At 44.9% G+C, this 22356-nt stretch overlaps 1 protein-coding gene across 1 annotated transcript; it reads left to right on the forward strand.

Annotated features, from left to right (window-relative positions):
- Nucleotides 1–876: 876 nt before the first annotated feature.
- Nucleotides 877–21870, forward strand: LOC126426541 (ankyrin repeat domain-containing protein 2-like). Its single transcript, XM_050088444.1, has 3 exons — nt 877–1430; nt 5824–5973; nt 21591–21870. Exons 1-3 carry the CDS (start codon nt 877–879, stop codon nt 21868–21870), a joined length of 984 nt encoding a protein of 327 aa, XP_049944401.1.
- The last annotated feature ends 486 nt before the right edge of the window (nt 21871–22356 follow it).

Raw genomic sequence — 22356 nt, forward strand, 5'->3', positions numbered from 1 at the left:
GTATCCTCTATGACTCGCTCTGAAAAATCACTCTACATATAGTTAGCTGTTGTCCTGTTGGAATATGTCAGAAGGGTTGAGGAGAAACTGCGGTCCAACTGGACCCACTATTCTGAGGAAATATTTCATGGCAAGGCAGCTTGGCCTTTACTAGCTGGTGATTAGTCAGCTGTGTGTGCTAGGTAGCATACTGCACTGCGGTTAAGAGCAGAGTAACACAAGTTTCAGTCATAAAACAGTGTTGTTTCCCTAAATGAGTGGAGAAACGGTGATGCGTTGAAAAATGTACTACTATAGCTGTTTCTGACGTTGTTAGTATTTTGCTAAAACGGTGTCAGTTAATATATCACTGTAGAAAAAATAAAAATAAAATAAAACGAGGACTCTGCTCCTTGTGAGACTTGACCTGCTAAGTATTTGTGCCAAAACAAAAAGGAAATTGCAGAACGAAATTTTCAGTCTGCAGCCGAATGTGCGCTGATTTGAAACTTTCTGGCATATTAAAAGTGTGCCGGACCGAGACTCGAACTCAGGACCTTTGCCTTTCTCGGGCAAGTGCTCTACCAACTGTTCGTAGAGAACTTGCCCGATAAAGGCAAAGGACCCGAGTTCGAGTCTCGGTCCAGCACACTTTTAATATGCCAGAAAGTTTCAAAAAGGGAATTGTTTAAAGGATTATTGTTCAAAATTTAGAGCTATATACCGGTAGGACCAGTCTGAAGCAGCAAAGACACTGTACAGTTTGAATTCGATTGCGGCGGTCAACGTTGACCGACTGTTGCTTAATACACGTCCGCCTGTGCGCCGCAGAAGTATTTCGGATTCTGTGTGAGGACAGTAGGCTGATCAGTGCGCTGTGTTCCAGAATCGGCAACCATGGCAGCGAGGAAGCAAGTCGAGGAGACGGCGGCCGTGGACCTGGGCGCCCTGCTGGACGCAGGTGACGGCGCCGTGGTCACCCTGGTGGCGGGGGAGACGCGGCTGGCTGCCCACAGGGCAGTCCTGGAGAGCAGGAGCCCGGTGTTCAAGTCAATGTTCGGCAACGGTGTGTCAGAAGTGAACGTGGAGAACGTGGAGGGCCCGGTGCTGCGGCAGCTGCTCTCCTACGCGTACACCCTGCAGGCCCCGCAGCAGCTGCCCGACATGGCCCCCCAGCTGCTGGCGGCCGCCCACACCTACAGGTTGCCAGAGCTGAAGGACGCGTGCGAGCAGCGAGCGGTAGCGGATCTGGCGCTGGAGAACGCGGCGGCTCTGGGCGTGCTCGCACTGAGGCACTCCTGCCCCCGGCTCCTGCAGGCTGCCGTTGCGCTTATGAAGGACGACACCCGGAAGGTGATGATGACGCAGAGCTGGAAAGAGACGAAGACCCGGTACCCGCATGCCCTGGTGGACTTAATGGCCTTGATCGTAGAGCCACCAGCAGAAGACAGGTATGCACGAATGGGGTGTCACCTATTCTCCCAAATCTGTGTACATATATCTCCCCATAAGCCTAAATCCATCAGTATGCTATCCTTTCCTATTGACTCTCCTCACTGGTTTCCGTAGTCTGAAATGTTCCTTAACTGACAGCCACAGCAGCCGTGTGCTGATTCTTTACCTCCTCAGAACAAATTCATCGAATCTGTAATCGAGCCACATAGATAAGCAGCTACATTAACGAACAAAATCATGGAGATGAAAATCATTTTGCAGCTACATAATCTGTTCTGGCATCTAAGCGATGCGTCCCTTGCTTGCAGTGATAAGTACTGTTGAAATGCATGTAATACCATTCCATTAGAACTACTGACAGCCTTGAGAGAGCCAGTCCTGACAAAACTCTACCATCTGGTGAGCAAGATGTGTGAGACAGGCGAAATACCTTCAGGCTTCAAGAAGAATACAATAATTCCAATACCAAAGAAAGCGGGTGTTGACAGACGTGAAAATTACCGAACTATCAGTTTAATAAGTCACAGCTGCAAAATACTAACGCTAATTCTTTACAGACGAGTGGAAAAACTGATAGAAGCTGCCTCGGGGAAGATCAGTTTGGATTCCGTAGAAATATTGGAAGACGTGTGGCAATACTGACCCTACGACTTATCTTAGAAGAAAGATTAAGGAAAGGCAAACCTACGTTGCTAGTATTTATAGATTTGGACAAAGCTTTCGACAATGTTGATTGGAATACTCTCTTTCAAATTATGAAGGTGGCAGGGGTAAAATACAGGGAGCGAAAGGCTATTTACTATTTGTACAGAAAGCAGAGTGCAATTATAAGAGACGAGGGGTATGAATGGGAAGTAGTGGTTGAGAAAGGAGTGAGACAGGGTTGTAGCCTATCCCCGATGTTATTCAATCTGTATATTGAGCAACCAATAAAGAAAACAAAAGAAAAGTTCGGAGTAGGTATTAAATTCCATGGAGAAGAAATAAAAACTTTGAGGTTCGCCGATGACATTCTAATTATGTCAGAGACAGCAAAGGACTTGGAACAGCAGTGGAAGGGAAGACAGTGTCTTGATAGGAGAGTATAAGATGAACATCAACAAAAGCAAAACGAGGATAATGGAATGAAGTCGAATTAAGTCGGGTGATGCTGAGGGAATTAGATTAGGAAATGAGACACTTAAAGTAGTAAAGGAGTTTTGCTATTTTGGGGAGCAAAATACCTGATGATGATCGAAGTAGAGAGGATATAAAATGTAGACTGGCAATGGCAAGGAAAACGTTTCTGAAGAAGAGAAATTTGTTAACATCGAGTGTAGATTTGAGTGTCAGGAAATCGTTTCTGAAAGTATTTGTATGGAGTGTAGCCATGTATGGCAGTGAAACGTGGACAATAAATTGGAGGGCAGCGTGGAGGGTAGAAATCGTAGAGGGAGACCAAGAGATGAATACACCAAGCAGATTCAGAAGGTACTGGGAGATGAAGCAGCTTGCACAGGATAGAGTAGCATGGAGAGCTGCATCAAACCAGTCTCAGGACTGAAGACCACAACAACAACAACCAGTTGTTATGCAGGTCTCGCGATCGAGTGTCTCAACAGAGGCCTATATACATAGGACGAGCCACTCTTGGTGTCGGCACGAAGATGTGTTGCTCAGTGCTCTACGTGACAGAGTGACGTGTCAGGATGCATCGAGGGCTGCCGAGTGCTCGCTGCTCGTTACGCACACTGTGTTGGTCGCTGTAAACCTGTGTGCAAAAATTAGAATTTAAAGTTGTTTGGCGCTTCAGCTTCCGTCTTGATGCATAAATAGAGGTTAAGGACGAGGAGTGAGACCGTCGTCCTTTGCCAGTGTCAGGAACGCTGCAGTTAGAGGACAGCAGCAACATATCCATAGCTTCGCATTTCTAGTGCTACAGTGCTTCATAACTATTTCTGTAGAACAGCTTACGATCAGAGTAACTGTTTTTCCCACATCGGTACTATACCTACGTGTGCTGGAACATTTCTCTTTCACTTTTTTAGTACAGATGTGCAATACTGCTGCAATGTTAGTTGTTGTTGTTGTGGTCTTCAGTCCTGAGACTGGTTTCATGCAGCTCTCCATGCTACTCTGTCCTGTGCAAGCTCCTTCATCTCCCAGTACCTACTGCAACCTACATCCTTCTGAATCTGCTTAGTGTATTCATCTCTTGGTCTCCCCCTACGATTTTTACCCTCCACGCTGCCCTCCAGTACTAAATTGGTGATCCCTTGATGCCTCAGAACATGTCTTACCAACCGATCCCTTCTTCTGGTCAAGTTGTGCCACAAGCTCCTCTTCTCCCCAATTCTATTCAATACCTCCTCATTAGTTATGTGATCTACCCATCTAATCTTCAGCATTATTCTATAGCACCACATTTCGAAAGCCTCTATTCTCTTCTTGTCTAAACTATTTATCGTCCACGTTTCACTGCCAAACATGGCTACAATCCATACAAATACTTTCAGAAACGACTTCCTGACACTTAAATCTACACTCGATGTTGACAAATTTCTCTTCTTCAGAAACGCTTTCCTTGCCATTGCCAGTCTACATTTTATATCCTCTCTACTTCGACCATCATCAGTTATTTTGCTCCCCAAATAGCAAAACTCCTTTACTACTTAAAGTGTCTCATTTCCTAATCCAACTCCCTCAGCATCACCTGACAAAAATCGACTACATTCCATTATCCTCGTTTTGCTTTTGTTGATGTTCATCTTATATCCTCCCTTCAAGACACTGTCCATTCCGTTCAACTGCTCTTCCAAGTCCTTTGCCGTCTCTGACATAATTACAATGTCATCGGCGAACCTCAAAGTTTTTATTTCTTCTCCTTGGATTTTAATACATACTCCGAACTTTTCTTTTGTTTCCTTCACTGCTTGCTCAATATACAGATTGAATAACATCGGGGAGAGGCTACAACCCTGTCTCACTCCCTTCCCAACCGCTGCTTCCCTTTCATGTCCCTCGACTCTTGTAACTGCCATCTACTTTCTGTACAAATTGTAAATAGCCTTTCGCTCCCTGTATTTTACCCCTGCCACCTTCAGAATATGAATAAGAGTATTCCAGTCAACATTGTCAAAAGCTTTCTCCAAGTCTACAAATGCTAGAAACGTAGGTTTGCCTTTCCTTAATCTTTCTTCTAAGATAAGGCGTAGGGTTAGTATTGCCTCACGTGTTCCAACATTTCTATTGAATCCAAACTGATCTTCGCCGAGGTCGGCTTCTACCAGTTTTTCCATTCGTCTGTAAATAATTCCCGTTAGTACTTTGCAGCTGTGACTTATTAAACTGATAGTTCGGTAATTTTCACATCTGTCAACACCTGTTTTTTTGGTATTGGAATTATTATATTCTTCTTGAAGTCTGAGGGAATTTCGCCTGTCTCATACATCTTGCTCACCAGATGGTAGAGTTTTGTCAGGACTGGCTGTCCCAAGACTGTCAGTAGTTCTAATGGAATGTTGTCTACTCCAGGGCCCTTGTTTCGACTTAGGTCTTTCAGTGCTCTGTCAAACTCTTCGTACAGTATCATATCTCCCATTTCATCTACCTCCTCTTCCATTTCCATAATATTGTCCTCGAAAACATCACCCCTGTATAGACCCTCTATATACTCGTTCCACCTTTCTGCTTTGCCTTCTTTACTTAGAACTGGGTTTCCACCTGAGCTCTTGATATTCATGCAAGTGGTTCTCTTTTTTCCAAAAGTCTCTTTAATTTTCCTGTAGGCAGTATCTATCTTACCCCTCGTGAGATAAGCCTCTACATTCTTACATCTGTCCTCTAGCCATCCCTGCTTAGCCATTTTGCACTTCCTGTCGATCTCATTTTTGTGACGAATGTATTCCTTTTTGCCTGCTTCATTTAGTGCATTTTTTGTATTTTCTGCTTTCATCAATTCAGTATCTCTCCTGTTACGCAAGGATTTCTACTAGCCCTCGTCTTTTTACCTACTTGATCGTCTGCTGCCTTCACTATTTCATTCTTCAAAGCTACCCATTCTTCTTCTACTGTATTTCTTTCCCCCATTCCTGTCAGTTGTTTCCTTATGCTCTCCCTGAAACTGTACAACTTCTGGTTTAGTCAGTTTATACAGGTCCCATCTCCTTAAATTCCCACCTCTTTGCAGTTTCTTCAGTTTTAATCTACAGTTCATAACCAATAGATTGTGGCCAGAGTCCACATCTGCCCCTGGAAATGTCTTACAATTTAAAATCTCTAAATCTCTGTCTTACCATTATATAATCTATCTGTTGCCGCTGCGGTGTGTCCCCCGAGCAGTAAGCAGCCGCCTGGCTCCCATGTGTGAGCACGCCCACCCGCCCACGCAGTGTTTCTCTGTGTTTGCAGCTCGCCGGCAGCCACAGGGGGCGGGCCCTCCCCTGCCACTCCCCGTCAGCCACGCAGCGACCAGTCCCAGACTCCCGCCGCAGCTGCGCCGCCCGAGCCCGCCCAACACACTCCCCCGCCACCTGATGACGCAGCCGTCTCTCGCTTGCGGTGAGTTGCGCCACTGCAGGTGCACGAGTCCTTCACCTGTACTGCCACTTAACTGGCGTGTCAACCAAATGTTGTAGCAAAAAAAGAATTCAATTTCTTTTTTAATTTTCGATAACGCTGAGTTTACAGTTATCAGGGAAAATTATTTCCCTGTTTATTACTGTGTTCAATGTAATTGCCGCTTTTGATTGTGTTTACGCATGTTACAAATTAGTCATGAAAGAAATATGAGTGAAACCAGGATTTCAGTGCTTTGCCACTCAACAAAACCTAGACATTATGTGAATGAATCATTGGGTATATAGGTATAGCGATGGTCTCGTGGGGAAAAATAGATACGTTGAAGGAAGAGTAGGCAGAATTAGAAGTAAGAGACCCAACAACGGGATATTAACCCCAGGTGTGTGGGTATGGCTTGTTCTGTGTGTGTGCTTAGATATTTTGAATTGCCTGCAAAAGACTTTGTTGGACACTTTCTTATGTGGCGACCATTGCAAATCTTAATACAAAGAATGTATGTCAGGACCTCTAGCGGTTCGGCTTAGTAATTGTGGGTGAAAACATCGGACACAATGAAAGTTGGAGTGAGGTGTGAAGATGTGCACAGGCCCCATAACAGCTATGGTGCTTGCTCACAATAAGTAAGAAATCCGGTCAGTTCTCTTGTGGGTGTGGCTGAGTGGAGACATATCTACATCTACATGGATTCTCTGAAAATCACATTTAAGCGCCTAGCATACGGTTCATCGAAGCATCTTCACAATAATACTCTATTATTGCAATTTCGTACACTGCACAGGAAAAACAAACAGCCATACCTTTCCATGCCACCTGTGATTTCCGTTATTTTATTATGATGATCGTTTCTACATATGTAGGTCGGCGTCAACAAAAGATTTTCGCATTCGTAGGAGAAAGTTGGTGTTTGGAATTTTGTCAGAAGATTCCTCCGCGACGAAAAACGCCTTTCTTTTAATGATGTTCAGCCCAAATTCTGTATCATTTCAGTGACACTTTCTCCCATCTTTCGTTATAACACAAAACGGGGTGCCATTCTTTCGACTTCCTCGATCTATCCTGCCAATCCTATGTGGTAAATATCCCACTCTGCCCAGCAGTATTCTAAAAGAGGACGGACAAGCGTAGTGTATGCAGTCTCCTTAGTAGATCTGTTACATTTTCTAAGTGTCCTGTCAATAAAACGCAGTCTTTGGTTAGCCTTTTGCACAACATTTTCTGTGTGTTCTTTTCAGTTTAAGTTGTTCGTAAATGTAATTGTCAGGTATTTAGTTAAATTTACAGCCTTTAGATTTGACTGATTTATCGTGTAACGGAAGTTTAACGGATTCGTTTTAGCACTCAATCGGATGACCTCACACTTTTCGTTATTTTAGGTCAGTTGTCAATTTTTGGACCATACAAATACCTTCTCAAAATCATTTTGCAATTTGTTTTGATCTTCCGTTGACTTTATTAGCCGATAAACCACAGCGTCATCTGCAAACAACCTGAGATGGCTCCTCAGAATGTCTCCTAAATTGTTATATAAAGATGAGGACCTGCAGAGGGCCTATAACCGTACCTCGTGGAACGCCTGAAATCACTTGTGTTTCACTCGATGACTTTTCGTCAGTTACTACGGATTGTGACCCCTCTGACAGGAAATAACAAATCCAGTCGCATAACTGAGACGATACTCCATAAGTACGCTAACTTATTTGAAGAGGCTTGTATGGTGCAGTGTCAGAACCCTTTTGGAAATGTAGAAGGAATTTGAAATCCCTTGTCAAAAGTACTCAACACTTCGCGTGAGTAAAGAGCTATTTGAGTTTCACAAGAGGGGAATACCGTAAATCCGTGTTGACTGTGTGTCAATAGAGTGTTCTCTTCGAGGTAATTCATAATGTTCCAACATAATATATGTTGCAAAATGCTGCTGCATATCGGCGTTAACGATATGGGCCTGTAATTTAGTGGAATACTCCTACTACCTTCCTTGAATATTGGTGTGACCTGCGAAACTTTCCAGTCTTTGGGTACGGATCTGTTATTGAGCGAATGGCTGTATATGATTAAGGATGGAGCTGTCGCATCAGGATACTATGAAAGGGACTTGGCTGGTATAGAGTCTGGTTCATAGACTTGCTTTTGTTTAGTGATTTAAGCTGCTTCACTACCCCGAGGATGTCTGCTTCTACGTTATATATGTAGCACTGCACACCTCTTCAGCATTGAACCACGCTTGCAGCTGATGGAATTTGGCAGTTATCTTGAGTGCAGTTTCTTCATTCACTAGAGAGCAATTTTTCCTTAAGAGCTTTGTAACACTCATTTTGCTTATTCGAAATCAGTAACTGATGGTAGCGGACATAGATAGTTGACTTTACGGAAAAAAAAAATTGTCTGAATGTGAATTGAGAGGTGTGCAACACAGAGATTCAATTGACACTGAAGGTCTCACTAAACTTAAAAGAAGGTGCTTCGTGTAGTAGAATAGCACTTGCACAGGTCTAGGACGGACAACACTGGAATTATTCATCATGGCATTGAAATTAATCAGAGCAGGATGCAGCAAACTGTTATGAGATACAGGAGTGATCTAAGTGGTCAAGGCGAAAAGTTGTTACGAAAGAAATGTAACTCAAATGGCGCATGAAATGTATGAATGAACTTTAGAAAAAGATTTGCCCCCTCTACAGGGAGTCAAGGATCTCGTGGATTGACTGTCTAGAAACGTCAGCTGCAGTGTGTGGATCTACTTGCCTTGGGCCCCATGGCTTTCTATTGTCATAATGGGATTTCGTTACTCAATTAGTGAAACGAAGGTTCCATCTGTCGGTCCACTGAAACTTTGTGTGTTTGAGTAGTGTTAATGTCCCAGTGGCGCACTGCCGAGAACCCATGAAAATCTCTCACTGATTTCGTTCTTTTCTCCTACTTCTTCAGTATATTTAAACGTCCGTTCGTTTCCGTACACTGGCACGTTGTTACATCATCGTCGTTGTCAGCCTCTCGCATCTGCATAGCTCCACAAATGGGCGAACTTTTTGCCCATTAGATTGTTACACACGAGACAGCCTCGTCACGCTCTCCTAGGTGTCACTGTAGGCAAAACAGCAACGCCGGAATAACAATCCTGACTTCACAGGAGTGAAGCTCAACTCCTGCACTTGCAGTTAAGACAACACTTGGCTTCTACTGGATTTTACAGTACTGTGAACGTTGAGAACAAGATTAATGAGAGTGGTGACAAACCCCATCCTAAGCAGAATCGCTCCAGTGACAGGACACGGACACGGCCAGGTTTAAGGTGACGTCAACGGCGACTTTTCGTAGGCTTGTGGATGCAGTTCTCAGTGCAGTGGCGTCAGGGCGCGTCCTGTCTCCTCCCGTCTTGTGCCGCATCGAAATTTCCACGTCAAAGAATTGAAGTTGGAAACTACGGATATTTAATGTTTCGATCGGCCATATTTCCCATGAATTGACAAACCGATTCTGAATCAATGCATTGAACAGCTGCTGCTGATGTTCCAGTAAGTCTGGAGTTGGTGCCCTTCACCCGTGACAGAAAGTTGTGGTGCAACTAACGCCTGACAGCTTCATGGATGGGACTCCTGCCTGGACAGCCTATATGACACGAGGTGATTCCTCTCGTTTCCCTGGCTAGAGTCTCCCAATCTCTTTAGAAGCCTTGATGTAATGTTCCTTTGGACATTGAGAGCGAACAGGCACTGCGGCAGCTACAGCTGTTGTGATGAAGGTGAATTAACAACAGCAGCTCTGTATTGTCGTATTTATCCGTCCATACCAGACAATCACTTTCAATTGCAGTGACCTCCCCTGTACGGAGATTAATGTGTATACGAGTACAGGCTGTGATGCAAGAACGGCGACGTGTGGAAGTTAGTGGCTGACCGTGTGTCGTGCAAAGTAGACAAAGCGGTTAAGGCGACCGACCCGGGGTCCAGTCCCGGCCCGGCACACATCTTCAGTCTTCATTCCCTTATATAGCAGATGGTTGTCCGCATACGCATCTGCGGATACTTTTGATGTATTTTGCAGTGGCTGCGGTCGCCGCAGTGCCTTTTTCTTCAGGAACATTGCGTCGCCCTTCGTAACAACACAGGCACCTGCAGTTCCGTCAGCGACAGTGCACTGAGGTGGCGACGGTCGTGGGATGCGTCCTGACATCGCGCCGGACCTCCTCACGCTCGATGCAGAGTGGCTACCAGACGTGGCACAGACTCAACAAGCCTTCGGCAGTCTCCTGCAGAAATAATCGAGCCAAGCTGCCTCTATAGCCGCCCATAATTGCAAAAACGCTGTTGTAGCGGGTTTCCTGACTTTTGGGCGCCAACTATCCCCTCGATTACGTCTCATAAATGTTAGATGGGATTCATGCAGGGCGATCTGGATGGCCAAATCATTCGCTCGAATTGTTCTCCAAACCGATCTCGAACAGTTTTGGCCCGGTGACGTGCCGTATTGTCATCCGTAAACATTCCACCACTGTTTGGGAACGTGAAGTCCATAAATCGCTGCAGATGCCCTCCGAGTAGCCGAACATGACGACTTCCAATCAAGGATCGGTTCAGTTGGAGCAGAGGACACAGTACACTACACGTAAACACAGCCCACACCATTATGGAGCCACGGCCAGCTTGCACAGTGCCTCGTTGGCAACTTGGGTCCGTGGCTTCGTGGGGTCTGCGCCACACGCGAACCCTACCATCAGCTCTTACCAGCTGAAATCGGGACTCACCTCACCAGACCAAGTTTTTCTGCTCTTCTACCGTCAAACCGATATGCTCGCCAGCCCAGCAGAGTCACTGCAGGCGTTGTGGTGTTGCCAAACACACTCGCCTACGTCGGCCACTACCGTATCCCATTAACACCGTATTTCGCTGCATTGTCTCCCATATATCTTTGTCGTACCGTCCCACACTGATTTCTTTGGTTATTTCACGCAGTGCTGTTTTCCTGTCAGCAGTCACAATGCTACTTCGCAAATACCGCTGCATTTGGTCGTTAAGTGAAGGCCATCGGCTTCTGCGTTGTCCACGGTGAGACACAATGCTTGAAATGTGGTATCCTTGGCACACTCTTGGAACTGTGCATGTCGGAATGTTCAGTTCTGTGACGATTTTGAAAAAGTATTGATTTATATGTCAGCGATATTTCCCCCCTGATGTATCAATATATCGATACCAAAAAACAATATCGACTACTTGAATTTTTATTTTTATTCTTTTCGCAACGTTCATAAAATGTCATACGTTTCGAGAATGAGATTTTCAAAAATGGTTCAAATGGCTCTGAGCACTATGGGACTTAACATCCGAGGTCATCAGTCCCCTAGAACTTAGAACTACTTAAACCTAACTAACCTAAGGACAGCACACAACACCCAGCCATCACGAGGCAGAGAAAATCCCTGACCCCGCCGGGAATCGAACCCGGGAACCCGGGCGTGGGAAGCTGAGATTTTCACTCTGCAGCGGAGTGTGCGCTGATATGAAACTTCCTGGCAGATTAAAACTGTGTGCCCGACCGAGACTCGAACTCGGGACGAGATACTGGCAGAAGTAAAGCTGTAAGGGCCGGGGGTGAGTCGCGCTTCGGTAGCTCAGATGGCAGAGCACTTGCACGCGAAAGGCAAGTCTCGGTCGGGCGCACAGTTTTAATCTGCCAGGAAGTTTCAACATCATACCTTGTTCTTTTGAAATTGTTGTATGATATAATTTTATTTTCACTGGGTGAAGGAGTCTTACTAGTTTTTGAGTTTTCGTCACGTCCAACCTTTCTCTTCGACTGTATGGCGTCCAATCTTTCTCTTTGACTGAGTGAAACAAGCACTTGTGCCACAAACGTACAACAGCGATTGCACTAGGCGGTGGCAGTGTGAATGACACAAAGATTTCCGATGTGAAAAAACAGCACACCACAGGCGTTAAAAAACAATTTTTATCGAAACTAGTGTGCTCTTTCTCCACATCGACATTCTTCAAAAACAGACGTTGAAAATGAACAAAAATCTAAACGACAAAACTGGTCGCTGCAGTGGACTCGGGGAACTGCTGGCGTAATCGGCGCCCAGCGCTACCAACAGAAATGGCAAACTTTCAGATTCACCTCACAGTTTTGGCGCTACAGCTGCAGGGTCGCTGGCGTTTGCAGAAATGAAAAAGCAGGGAAGTCGACTTGAAGTGTTGCGGACAAATCCGATACGTGACGATACGGAACGATGGGCCCACGAGACACCTTTCAGTGTGCCACTTACATGCAGTTACCGCAGCTTGCACGGTGGTTGTCGGGAGGCGTGAACATCCGTCGTTTTCCTTTCAGTTCTTGCTCTGAGGGGGATAGCTTGTTGATGTACAGAGTATCCAATAATAAATCAATACTCCAACGAACAGCTCTAAAACCGGCAATGTAGTTACAACGTGCAGCCCATATTTTTACACGCAGGCACGTTGATGATTTTGCGCTGATATATCCATACTTTCCTCGATACATGGGGAGCAGATAACGGTATTTTATTTTATGTCGATACATCGGATACTGTACATTTTAAAAATATCAAGTCATAGGCAAGCTCTATCATTCCGCAATTGAAGTCTGTTAAAACCCGTCGTGCTGCCATCAAGACGTCGGAAAGCCTTTCCCAGGAGCCACCTCAGTACAGGTGACAGCGCGGCCAACCCGCCGCCCTTTTATACCTTGCATACGCGATACTGCTGCCATCTGTATGTGTAGATATCGCTATCCCATGACCTTCTGTCAGCTCAGCCTGTCTCTGCCTGGAAGCACCCGGGTGGTTCTACAGCGCAAAAGGCCTGCTGTCAATTAGAAATCATTAACTACTCGAAATTGTACGTAGACGGAATAGATTTTAAATAAGCTAAACATGTATTCAAAATAACTGATGCCTTGTCATCCACAAACTAAATACTTTCCTTAATGAATTGTGTTTTTACATTTTAATTAAGAATATAGTCAAATTGCACACCATCGACTGCTAGGCACATTTGGAATGGCTGTTTGAGAGAGGGAGATGAACTGGACAAGCTACATTGGATGATACGTCGTTGTGTGGTCTGGCGCGTATCATCTGACATAAGTGGGTTCATGACAGACTCTATCTTTCTGTGCTCCCCGTAGAAAGAAATCCATTGAGTCAGATGAGAGTACCTGGCTGGCCTTTGTACTACAGCATTCCGTCCCATACAACGGCCGGGAAACTTTCCATTCATTGGTCACTTTCGAGCAGGGGAGGGCCTGGGCAGCGGCAGTGTTCGATCCACATACGCTGTTGCTTGTCCACGGAACTACCTCTAGAAGAACAGGCTGGATGTTAGTAAGAATATGTGCATACGTATTTCCATTTAATCACCCCGCGGAAGAAGTGAGGTCCCACAATGTAATTTAGTATCGTCCCAAATCATACATTGGTTAATTCAAGACCGTTAGTATTCTACCTGATGAAGCGATTTTCAGAATCGTTTGCCATGCACTACAGCGCAGAAAGACAAAATTTTAAGCCACGTTCAAAATCACGTCCTCAGGAGTTCCCTGTGGAGTGTCGGATGGTAAGGGTGGCATCAATGTAAATGCGAGGTGGGAGTGACTCTAGTCTGCTGACCCCTCATTCCTTGGCTGTACGTCTGGTGCCACTGTGCCAATGGATAGGCGTCGCAGCCAGAGCGGCTTCCTCCAGTGCCCTGTCGGCTGCAGCCTTCGCCCTCGTCCCCTGTGAGACGTCGAAGCTGCCTCTTCGCACTGCTGACCTAATAATGCGTGCAAGCGTCTGGCGCGATGAACGACGACGGGAAGGACAGACATTCCTGTTTTGACAGAATTTCTTTGACATTCGCCATATAAAAGTAGCAGTGTAAATTCGCCTCATTAGTGTACACGTCTGCATGCAACGTAAATTGTACCAGGAATGACCTGCATATAGACGACACAGTTGCTTGGTAGTTCTGCAGTGCAGACAAGTAAACAGTGGACGGGTCTGGTACAGTGGCGTAGCCTAGCCTGGCCGTGTTTTGTTTACAGCGGAGTACCGTGTGTCTGAAACCTCGTGAGTGAGCGAGCTAGCGAGTGCCCGCCCATCCTACCCAGCCACGTCACGAGGTTCTTCTACGCAATGTTCCGAAACATGGGGGGGGGGGGGGGGGACGCACTCAGGCGAAAACGCTTGCTATTGGGTGGAGCGCGGTGACGTCACGACGAGGACCCTGGCGCGGCGCAGCCGTATGCTTACACGGCAAATGCGCCGCACCACAGACTCGGTGCCATGTTACTCGTTCATTTTACTTTTGCTTTCGTTCGATACGCATCTGTACAAGTCAAAATAAGGGGCATGACAGGTTTTGTACACATTAACAGTAAATAAATGATAATTAAGTTGGAAAATAACTCGCTCATTTGATGAAGAAGCAAATATGAATGTAGTCTGTTTCTACTGCCGTTTACCAGACGACGATGCAATCCATAACTACTTCCTCTTTGCGGCACATTTCTTAATTGCTTCCAACTTTGCTTCTTGATTGAGATGCATAATCCTTACAAATTTTCTCGTTTTTACATAAAGAGTAATAACTGGTTCATGAACCTCAGGAAACTTTTGTTTTGTAATAGAGCACAGAGACTTTACGACATTTTTTGTTTACACACTCCATTTCCATGAAAAGCAGCAAATTCTTCTTCAAACAGCAACACTGTTGTTTTCCCATGCTGGCGTTGGAGTGTAAAGACCACCACGAGATGTAATTGATATCCAGTCTGCAGCATGATCTCCTTCACTTTTTGCTGCTGGAAAGCCTAGTGTTCTGGCACTTGAATGCAATATAACCTGTACTGTATTGTACCACATCTGGAAGAACATCTCACATTACAGAGTCATCCCCCATTGCTACCACATCTGTCAGTTAATTTTCTTCCACATTCACAGTTTCTGGGATTTCTCATAGTGGCGCTTCTTCAACAACATACACACAGAGCTCACTGGTAATGAAACTTAAGGATGCAGGATCCGGCTCGACGTCACACTGGGAAGACTCAGTGTTTAATTCTTTAGTAACTGGCGTGTTCCCAGAGAGAGAGAGATATCACTTGCATTACCTGTCAGTATAAGGAGACTTACCCCGTTCCTTACTTAAATAGGTGTAGGATTGTTATGAAATATACCTAATCCTTGTACCCTAGGAAAAAAACTTTCCACGCAATCTTGATTCAGTCTACAAGTTAATATACAGCTAACTTACACACTTTTCATACTTTCGAAAAGACCAAAGATAGATTGTAGTTATAAAACCTTTTTGGAAAGGCAACATTCTTTCTTTGTCACCAACGCGCATTGCCGGACAGATATCTAAGAATCGGTTCAAAGTATTTTCTCAAATTGAGATATTGATTCCAAACCCACTACACAGGGATGAGCATTCATATTTTGGAACTCTAGAGTTCAAGACATCAAAGACGTCGTTAACGAGTTCAATAAAATTACTTTCAACTTCTTCATGAAGAACATACTTCAAAGCCTGAGCTGTTTGTCGTGAAAATAGTCGCGCTGCCATCTGTACATTCTGCCTTGCTTGTCGAGTTACGTTTAAGTGCGCTTCAGTAATGTGGTGTGTTACCGTTAAGTCACTCTTCTGATGCTTTAAAAGTTCCTGTGTAGCTGCCTTGGATATTCTGGATTCATCAGGTAGCGTAATGCCTGTATCCAAGAAACGGTTCCGTAATAACTTTAACCGATGTGGTACATCGAAGAAAACCCATACATTCCTGGTGCTGTCTGCTTGATTTACGAAATAAGTTCTCTGTATCGACGGACAGTTCCTTCCAAACTTTTATATTTTTCCCGCCCATATTACATGTCACAGTAACAACACCAATTCCTAATTCCTCAACTACCTTAATGATGTTCTGAACCAAATTACTGGTCATCAGCGTCGAAGTCATAGTAAACTGGTTGTTTCCACTGCTTGCACAACCCACGTATCATGCAAACTTGTACATTGGAATGTGGTCCGACTACTGCGTCTTCAGACGAATCGTAACATATGCGGCCATCAACACTGATTCCGTGAAATGACAGAACGGCTAGTCTCTCTCGAGTAGTAAAAGTGTGTGACTTGGCTTTCAATAAACACAGGATATCTTCAAGAATACCAAGTCTGCATTTAAATTCCTTTGTCCATTTCTGAAGGGTTGCCCTGCACGGCAAACGAATTTTTCGCTTTCGCAAATAAGTGTATGCTTTAGGTGACAGAGTTCTTAAAGTTAATGCATGGGATGTGTCCTCTGAATTCCACTTTACCCTTCTATTTTATTTTAATATGCATCTTATTTGTGCCAGTGTAAAACAATTTGACAATACACTATTTACACTTTTGTGCAATGTTGCTTTTTCTTTCACGTCAGATGACTTTTCTGCCCGCTTCAGCGAAAGAACACGTCGGAGATCTTTCGTTTTACTTCGTAAGGCTGCATCACATTTTCTAGTGCCGCTTCTTTCTGTGTAATCAGTTTTTTTAAAAGTTCAATCTCGGCCCTCAGTTCCTTAATTTCCAAATCCGTATTCACTACTTCAGCGGGTTCATGAACGCAGTCTGTACATGTGCTTCGGTCGACTTTCTCTTTTTTCGGTGCCACAGTTTCTAAAGCCGTCAAAGCTCGCTTTTGCAAACTTGTTGCTCCACAGCGTTGTGCACGACTTCCGGATCCCTAAGGAATGAATTTGATTTTAATTTTATTATTCCTAAAATTATTTACGGAGTGGGCCTACTACTCGTAAAATTTTTGACCAAGTACTATGCAACTGCATTAATTTTTCACTAAAAATCTGATCAATTGATACAAGCGATTAAATATCACCGGCATAAGCGGCTACAATAGCCTAGTTTGATAAAATGTAAAAATACAATGTAAGAGGAAATACAGGTATACCAACCCATAACCTCCAAGATGGGAGTCAGAAACCATACCACTACGCTGCGAAGTCAACTGGTCAGCATCAGCTATTGTTACAGAAGTAAATGTAAACAAATTACGCGAAATATGATGGTTTTGTCATTTTAACTATATACTAGCTTTAAAATACTCAACATATCGAGAATACTTAAAGAAACGGCTATTTCTAAGACAAATGTAGCTATTATATCCAGGAGGAAAAGCAAATACACTTGAGCAACATTATTTATTGCCTGTACAATATAGCGAGTCATTCACTCCCGTAAAGCAATATAGCAATGCGTCAAAAAGCATTGCATTTATGTGAATTCGTTTGTATTACGGTAATTTTTCAGTTTCAAACATTGAAAGTGTTATGTATGTGCAGACGTCTTACCCTTTCGTTTGCATCGCCGCTTTCCACAATTTCTTGTCCACGCCAGTTCGGAATGTTTATGCAGGGGATTGCTGCTGGTAATAACTTCTTTCTTAAAGATAACCCTAGAAGCTCATTTCTCAAATCCCGTTCACAATCTTCTGGCCGATAAGGAGCTGACCACACACGAGCAGTTTCCGCATTCACTTTGTCCTTGCGTTTGCATCGAACCATCCATTCACGTCGCAAGTGCTCATCCTTGGGAAAAACGTGATACGTAACGTCCGTCGTCGTCCGAGCACTGTTAAAGCAATGTTGCCACGGCACACTTATAGCGAGCCTTGCTCGTGGCTGTCTCAAAACTGAATGCTCGGCGCTGCAGCCTCCTCTCCGTGACGTCAAGGCGCGCGAGGGCGTCTGCGAGTTTTTTACTCGCTTGGGGCCGGAATGGCCGGCCTGCTTTTCCTATATGCCTCGGTTCCGAAATGCCGTGTCGGCGTTTCCGCGGCGCGCGCCTTAAATCGATGGCGACGCACTGTGCAGGCCCATCCGGGCAGCGCTCATTTTTGGGTAAATGAGTTGGCACCACTGCGAGACAGCAGACGATAGCCATCTCCCGAAACACAACATTGTGGAGTAAATTACATCAACACAGGAACAGAAATCAAAAGCCAAGGTTGCTACATAAATTACGAATATACATCAGTACCGAATAGCTGTTCATCTAAAGGCATTTTCATCTACAATTCCCTCCTAAATGGATGGATATATTCCAAAGCGATTATAAACGAAATGTGGTGCAATTATACCGGACAATTAAAGACTTGGTCTTCCATTGTGTTTCCTCTAAGAGGTAAAAGTTCCCCTTGATTGGGTGGATTGAAGCGCAACCATTCTTGTGATACGAGTAATTTTTTTTTTGTTTTTACGGCAACTAATTTGTGTAATGTCGGCACTAGTTTTTAGCCATACAAAAGTCTCTATGGTTGATCAAATTACCTATTTTGATAAACTGCTTGCAATGATGGATTTATACTCCAAATTTCGTAGTGCACTTTCTTGGCGGCTCTGGCAAACCGCGTGGTTTATTTTCGGTCGCCTTTCTGATGCGTCCAATAGCGGCAAGGCTGACTTGTGTGTAAACTACAATCCTTTCTTTTTGAGACTGGCAACATTAGCCCCCAGTTCTCTCTGTGCCGACTCTTTAATACAATCCGTGATTGCAACAGAGGTGACTGAGCCATTTTTACCCCAAAGATCGCAATTCTTTGCATTGTGCAGATTTTCCTGTGATGTGGTGCGCTTGTCGATCATCTCTGAATAACATATTCGTACATGTCCACAGAGCATTTCACACGGTGGATTACTGTCGACTGTTGAAGAAGATGGAAACGTGTGGAATAGGTTCCCATGTATGTGAGTGGACCTCAGCTCTTAAGTGACAGAACCCAGTATGTTGTCCTCAGTGGCGAGTGTTCGCCAGAGGCAGGAGTGCTCCAGAAAAGGGTGGTGGGACCGCTGTTGCTGTCTGTATACATAAATGGTCTGGTGGACAGGTATCTGCAGCTGTTTGCTGATTGTCCCCTAGTGTACAGTAAGATGTCGTCGTGAGTGAGTGTAGGAGGACACAAGGCGAGTTGGTCAAAATTTCTAGTTTGTGTGACGAATGGCAGCCATCTGTAAGCTGATGCAGGTGAGTAAGAAAAACAGACACGTAGTGTTGAGGTGTTCCGCTAGACACAGAGGCGTCGCTTAAATGTCTGAGCGAGAGTTCGCAAAGTGATACGAAATGGAACGAGGTTGAGAGGACTGCGGTAGGGAAGGCGGGAGGTAGACTTTAGTTTGTTGGGAGAATTTCAACAAAGAGTGGTTGGCCTGTAGATGAGGCTGCATGTAGGCCGCTGGTGCGACCTATTCTCGAGTACTGCTCGAGTGTTTGGTATTGGCAACAGGTAGAATTAAAGGAAGACAGCTATAGGATTGACGGCTGAGCTGCTAGATTTGCTACTGGTAGTTTAGAGTGACGCAGAGGTATTGCGCAGAATCTTCAGGAACTCAAATCGGAATCACTGGAGGGGAGCCGACGTTCTTTTCGAGGAACTCTGTTGAGAAAATTTAGAGAACCGTCTTTCGAGGCTGACTGCAGAACAGTTCTAGTTCCGGCAGTGTACACTTGAGACAAGGCGTGTGAAGATAGGGTGAGAGGCATTGTCGCTCGTACAGAGGCATACAGGCAGTCGTTTCTCTCTCGCTCTACTTGGGAGCGGAACGGAAAAAGCAGATGACTGCAGTCAGTTGAGAACTTTTTATATGTACCAGTTACTACTATTGTTTCATATGGTTGCTGCTCCACCTACATTGATTATTTTGTACTGAATGCAGCAGTTTTATTAGGTCTGTAGTTTCTAGTTGGTATTTCAATTGTCTTTGGAGCTTCTTACTGGCTCTCTCGCTTGGGATTAGCCTTCAACTGTGGGGAGAGGTTCCCGCGACATTGGTTAAAGTTCAGCAATGCCAGATCTATACAAGTATTTTGATATTTGTAAGTGAACATGCGATAATGAATCAACACTCTGTTTGTATTTCTTACAGGCACCTGATTTCTTTCTGGCATGATCTAATTTATGCATTGCATTAGATACAGGAAATACAGTACTTTTTTGAGACTGGTCTAAAGTTACGGCTTAAGTGTTTGTACTACTACTGAAAGAGAAATTTTACTCGGAAGCAGCGTAGCTGGTGTACACTTTAAGTTTACTTAGAACTTTTTAAGTATAAATGTAAAGTTTTACGCCTTCTGTAGTGGTGTGTAACTTATTTTGTGTCCAGAATTTTCAGAAAATGCAAAAAGTTGCACAAAGTTAACATGACTGAATATAGTAGTTGTGCAGGATGCCGCCTGCCACAGACCATATGGTGGGTTGCAAAGTTTGTAAGTAGATGGAAATGAATGTTCCAGTGGATGTATCTCTTGTTGCATGCATGATTATATGAGCACCTGTGACGGTTATTATGCAGCGGGTAGTGTGTGTGTGTGTGTGTGTGTGTGTGTGTGTGTGTGTGTGTGTGTGTCTGTGTGTGTGTCTGTGTCTGTGTGTCTGTGTGTCTGTGTGTCTGTGTGTGTGTGTGTGTGTGTGTGTGTGTGTGTGTGTGTGTGTGTGTGTGTGTGTGTGTGTCTGTGTGTGTGTGTGTGTGTGTGTGTGTGTGTGTCTGTGTGTGTGTGTGTGTGTCTGTGTGTGTCTGTGTGTGTCTGTGTGTGTCTGTGTGTGTCTGTGTGTGTGTCTGTGTGTGTGTCTGTGTGTGTGTGTCTGTGTGTGTGTGTCTGTGTGTGTGTGTCTGTGTCTGTGTGTGTCTGTGTGTGTGTGTCTGTGTGTGTGTGTCTGTGTGTGTGTGTCTGTGTGTGTGTGTCTGTGTGTGTGTGTCTGTGTGTGTGTGTCTGTGTGTGTGTGTCTGTGTGTGTGTGTCTGTGTGTGTGTGTCTGTGTGTGTGTGTCTGTGTGTGTGTGTCTGTGTGTGTGTGTCTGTGTGTGTGTCTGTGTGTGTGTCTGTGTGTCTGTCTGTGTGTGTGTCTGTGTGTCTGTGTGTCAGGGAGAGTCGACCTGGTGCCCTTGTTGTATTTAAAATATGTCGACTGACTTATTGTGTACGAAGCAGTGACTTTTATATCTTTTGTCGGTATGTCAGGAAATTTCCATGTTACTTGTCTGAATCACTTAGCTGTCTGGTAAGGAAATTGTATTTCAGTACTTGCAGATGAGTGTAGTTTCTAGTGTTTTCTTCCTAAGTGAGAGAAGGGATTGGTACCCAGAGAAAGTAGTTTTAGGGGTGTGTTTGAATGTAGATGAAGGATTGGGTAGCAGCTGCATGCCGAGGTGAAAGGAGGCGGATCTGTGGAGTGAACTATGAGGGAATGTGCCAAATGTATTTGTTACGGGATGGAGTGCACCTATTTTTAATGGGAGATGGCTGAAGTTTTTGATTATGGGCTAGTGCTGTGCATCTGTCTGTAATACGCTGGTTAACCCGTATCGCAGAAGCGAGATTTCTAGATTTGTGACTTGTCGCTCGGAAGAAGTGTATTCCGAATTGTTGGCAGTTTTGCGGCTGTGACAGTTTCTTTCATTTGGTGTGTGTGTCTCGATAGTAGAGAGTAAGTGTGTCGATGTTTTGTGCAGGAGCCTTTCTGAGGAGGAGCGAGGCAGGAGGCTGGTAGAGGCGTCTGGGGATGGGGCGGTGGAGGTGGTGCGGGCGTTGCTCGCGGCTGGGGCGGACGTGGTGGCGAGGGGCGGGGGCGGGGGGACCGCCCTGCACTGGGCTGCACGGAGAGGCCACGCGGCTGTGGTGCGGCTGCTGCTCTCTGCGGCGTCCGACCCCAACGCCAGGGATCAGTGGGGGCAGACGCCGCTGCACTGGGCGGCAAGCTTTGGCCACGCAGAAGCGGCGGCTGCGTTGCTGCAGGCCGGAGCCGACAGGGGGGTGAGGACTGATAGTGGGAGGACCGCCCTGGACTTCGCCAGGCGGTACAACCATCAGGAGATCGTCAGGATGCTAACACAGAGTTAATACGCGCCACTAGAGGAAATGGCATCCTGCACTTCATTCTACATGATATTAAAATAAAAAATTGAAAAAAAAGATCGCTTTCTCTATTCATTTCTACCTTTTGCAGTCCACACAATTACTCCAGTAACACCACAACTACTGCAACAACAGGAGATATCTGTAAACCAACGTGACAAACCTTCCTTTTCAGAATTCACTCTGTAAAACATTTCACAACCAATTTCTGCAAAAGCTCAGCAACAATTGACAAATACTCCATCATTCATAAACTCCACTTCTCTCTCCCTCTCTTGTGTTTCTCGTCCCACATACAATATTCAAACAGCTTACAAGAATACAGCCGACGTCTTTCACAACCGCCTGTATTTCGAAACGTAAACACCCAATCTCTTCCAAGACACAAATGCGAGAATACCGGTTGTTGTGCGTTAATGTTAGTTCGTTGCACCAGTCCACTACATTACCGAATTACTGCAAACTACTTGC

This window comes from Schistocerca serialis, chromosome 11 (assembly GCF_023864345.2).
Source record: "Schistocerca serialis cubense isolate TAMUIC-IGC-003099 chromosome 11, iqSchSeri2.2, whole genome shotgun sequence".
Lineage (NCBI taxonomy): Eukaryota > Metazoa > Arthropoda > Insecta > Orthoptera > Acrididae > Schistocerca > Schistocerca serialis.

Coding starts and splice junctions, on each gene's coding strand:
- LOC126426541 (XM_050088444.1), top strand. CDS start 877: ATGGCAGCGAGGAAGCAAGTCGAGGAGACGGCGGCCGTGGACCTGGGC. Junction 1,431..5,823: donor GAGCCACCAGCAGAAGACAG/GTATGCACGAAT, acceptor CTGTGTTTGCAG/CTCGCCGGCAGCCACAGGGG. Junction 5,974..21,590: donor GCAGCCGTCTCTCGCTTGCG/GTGAGTTGCGCC, acceptor CGTGGTGGCGAG/GGGCGGGGGCGGGGGGACCG.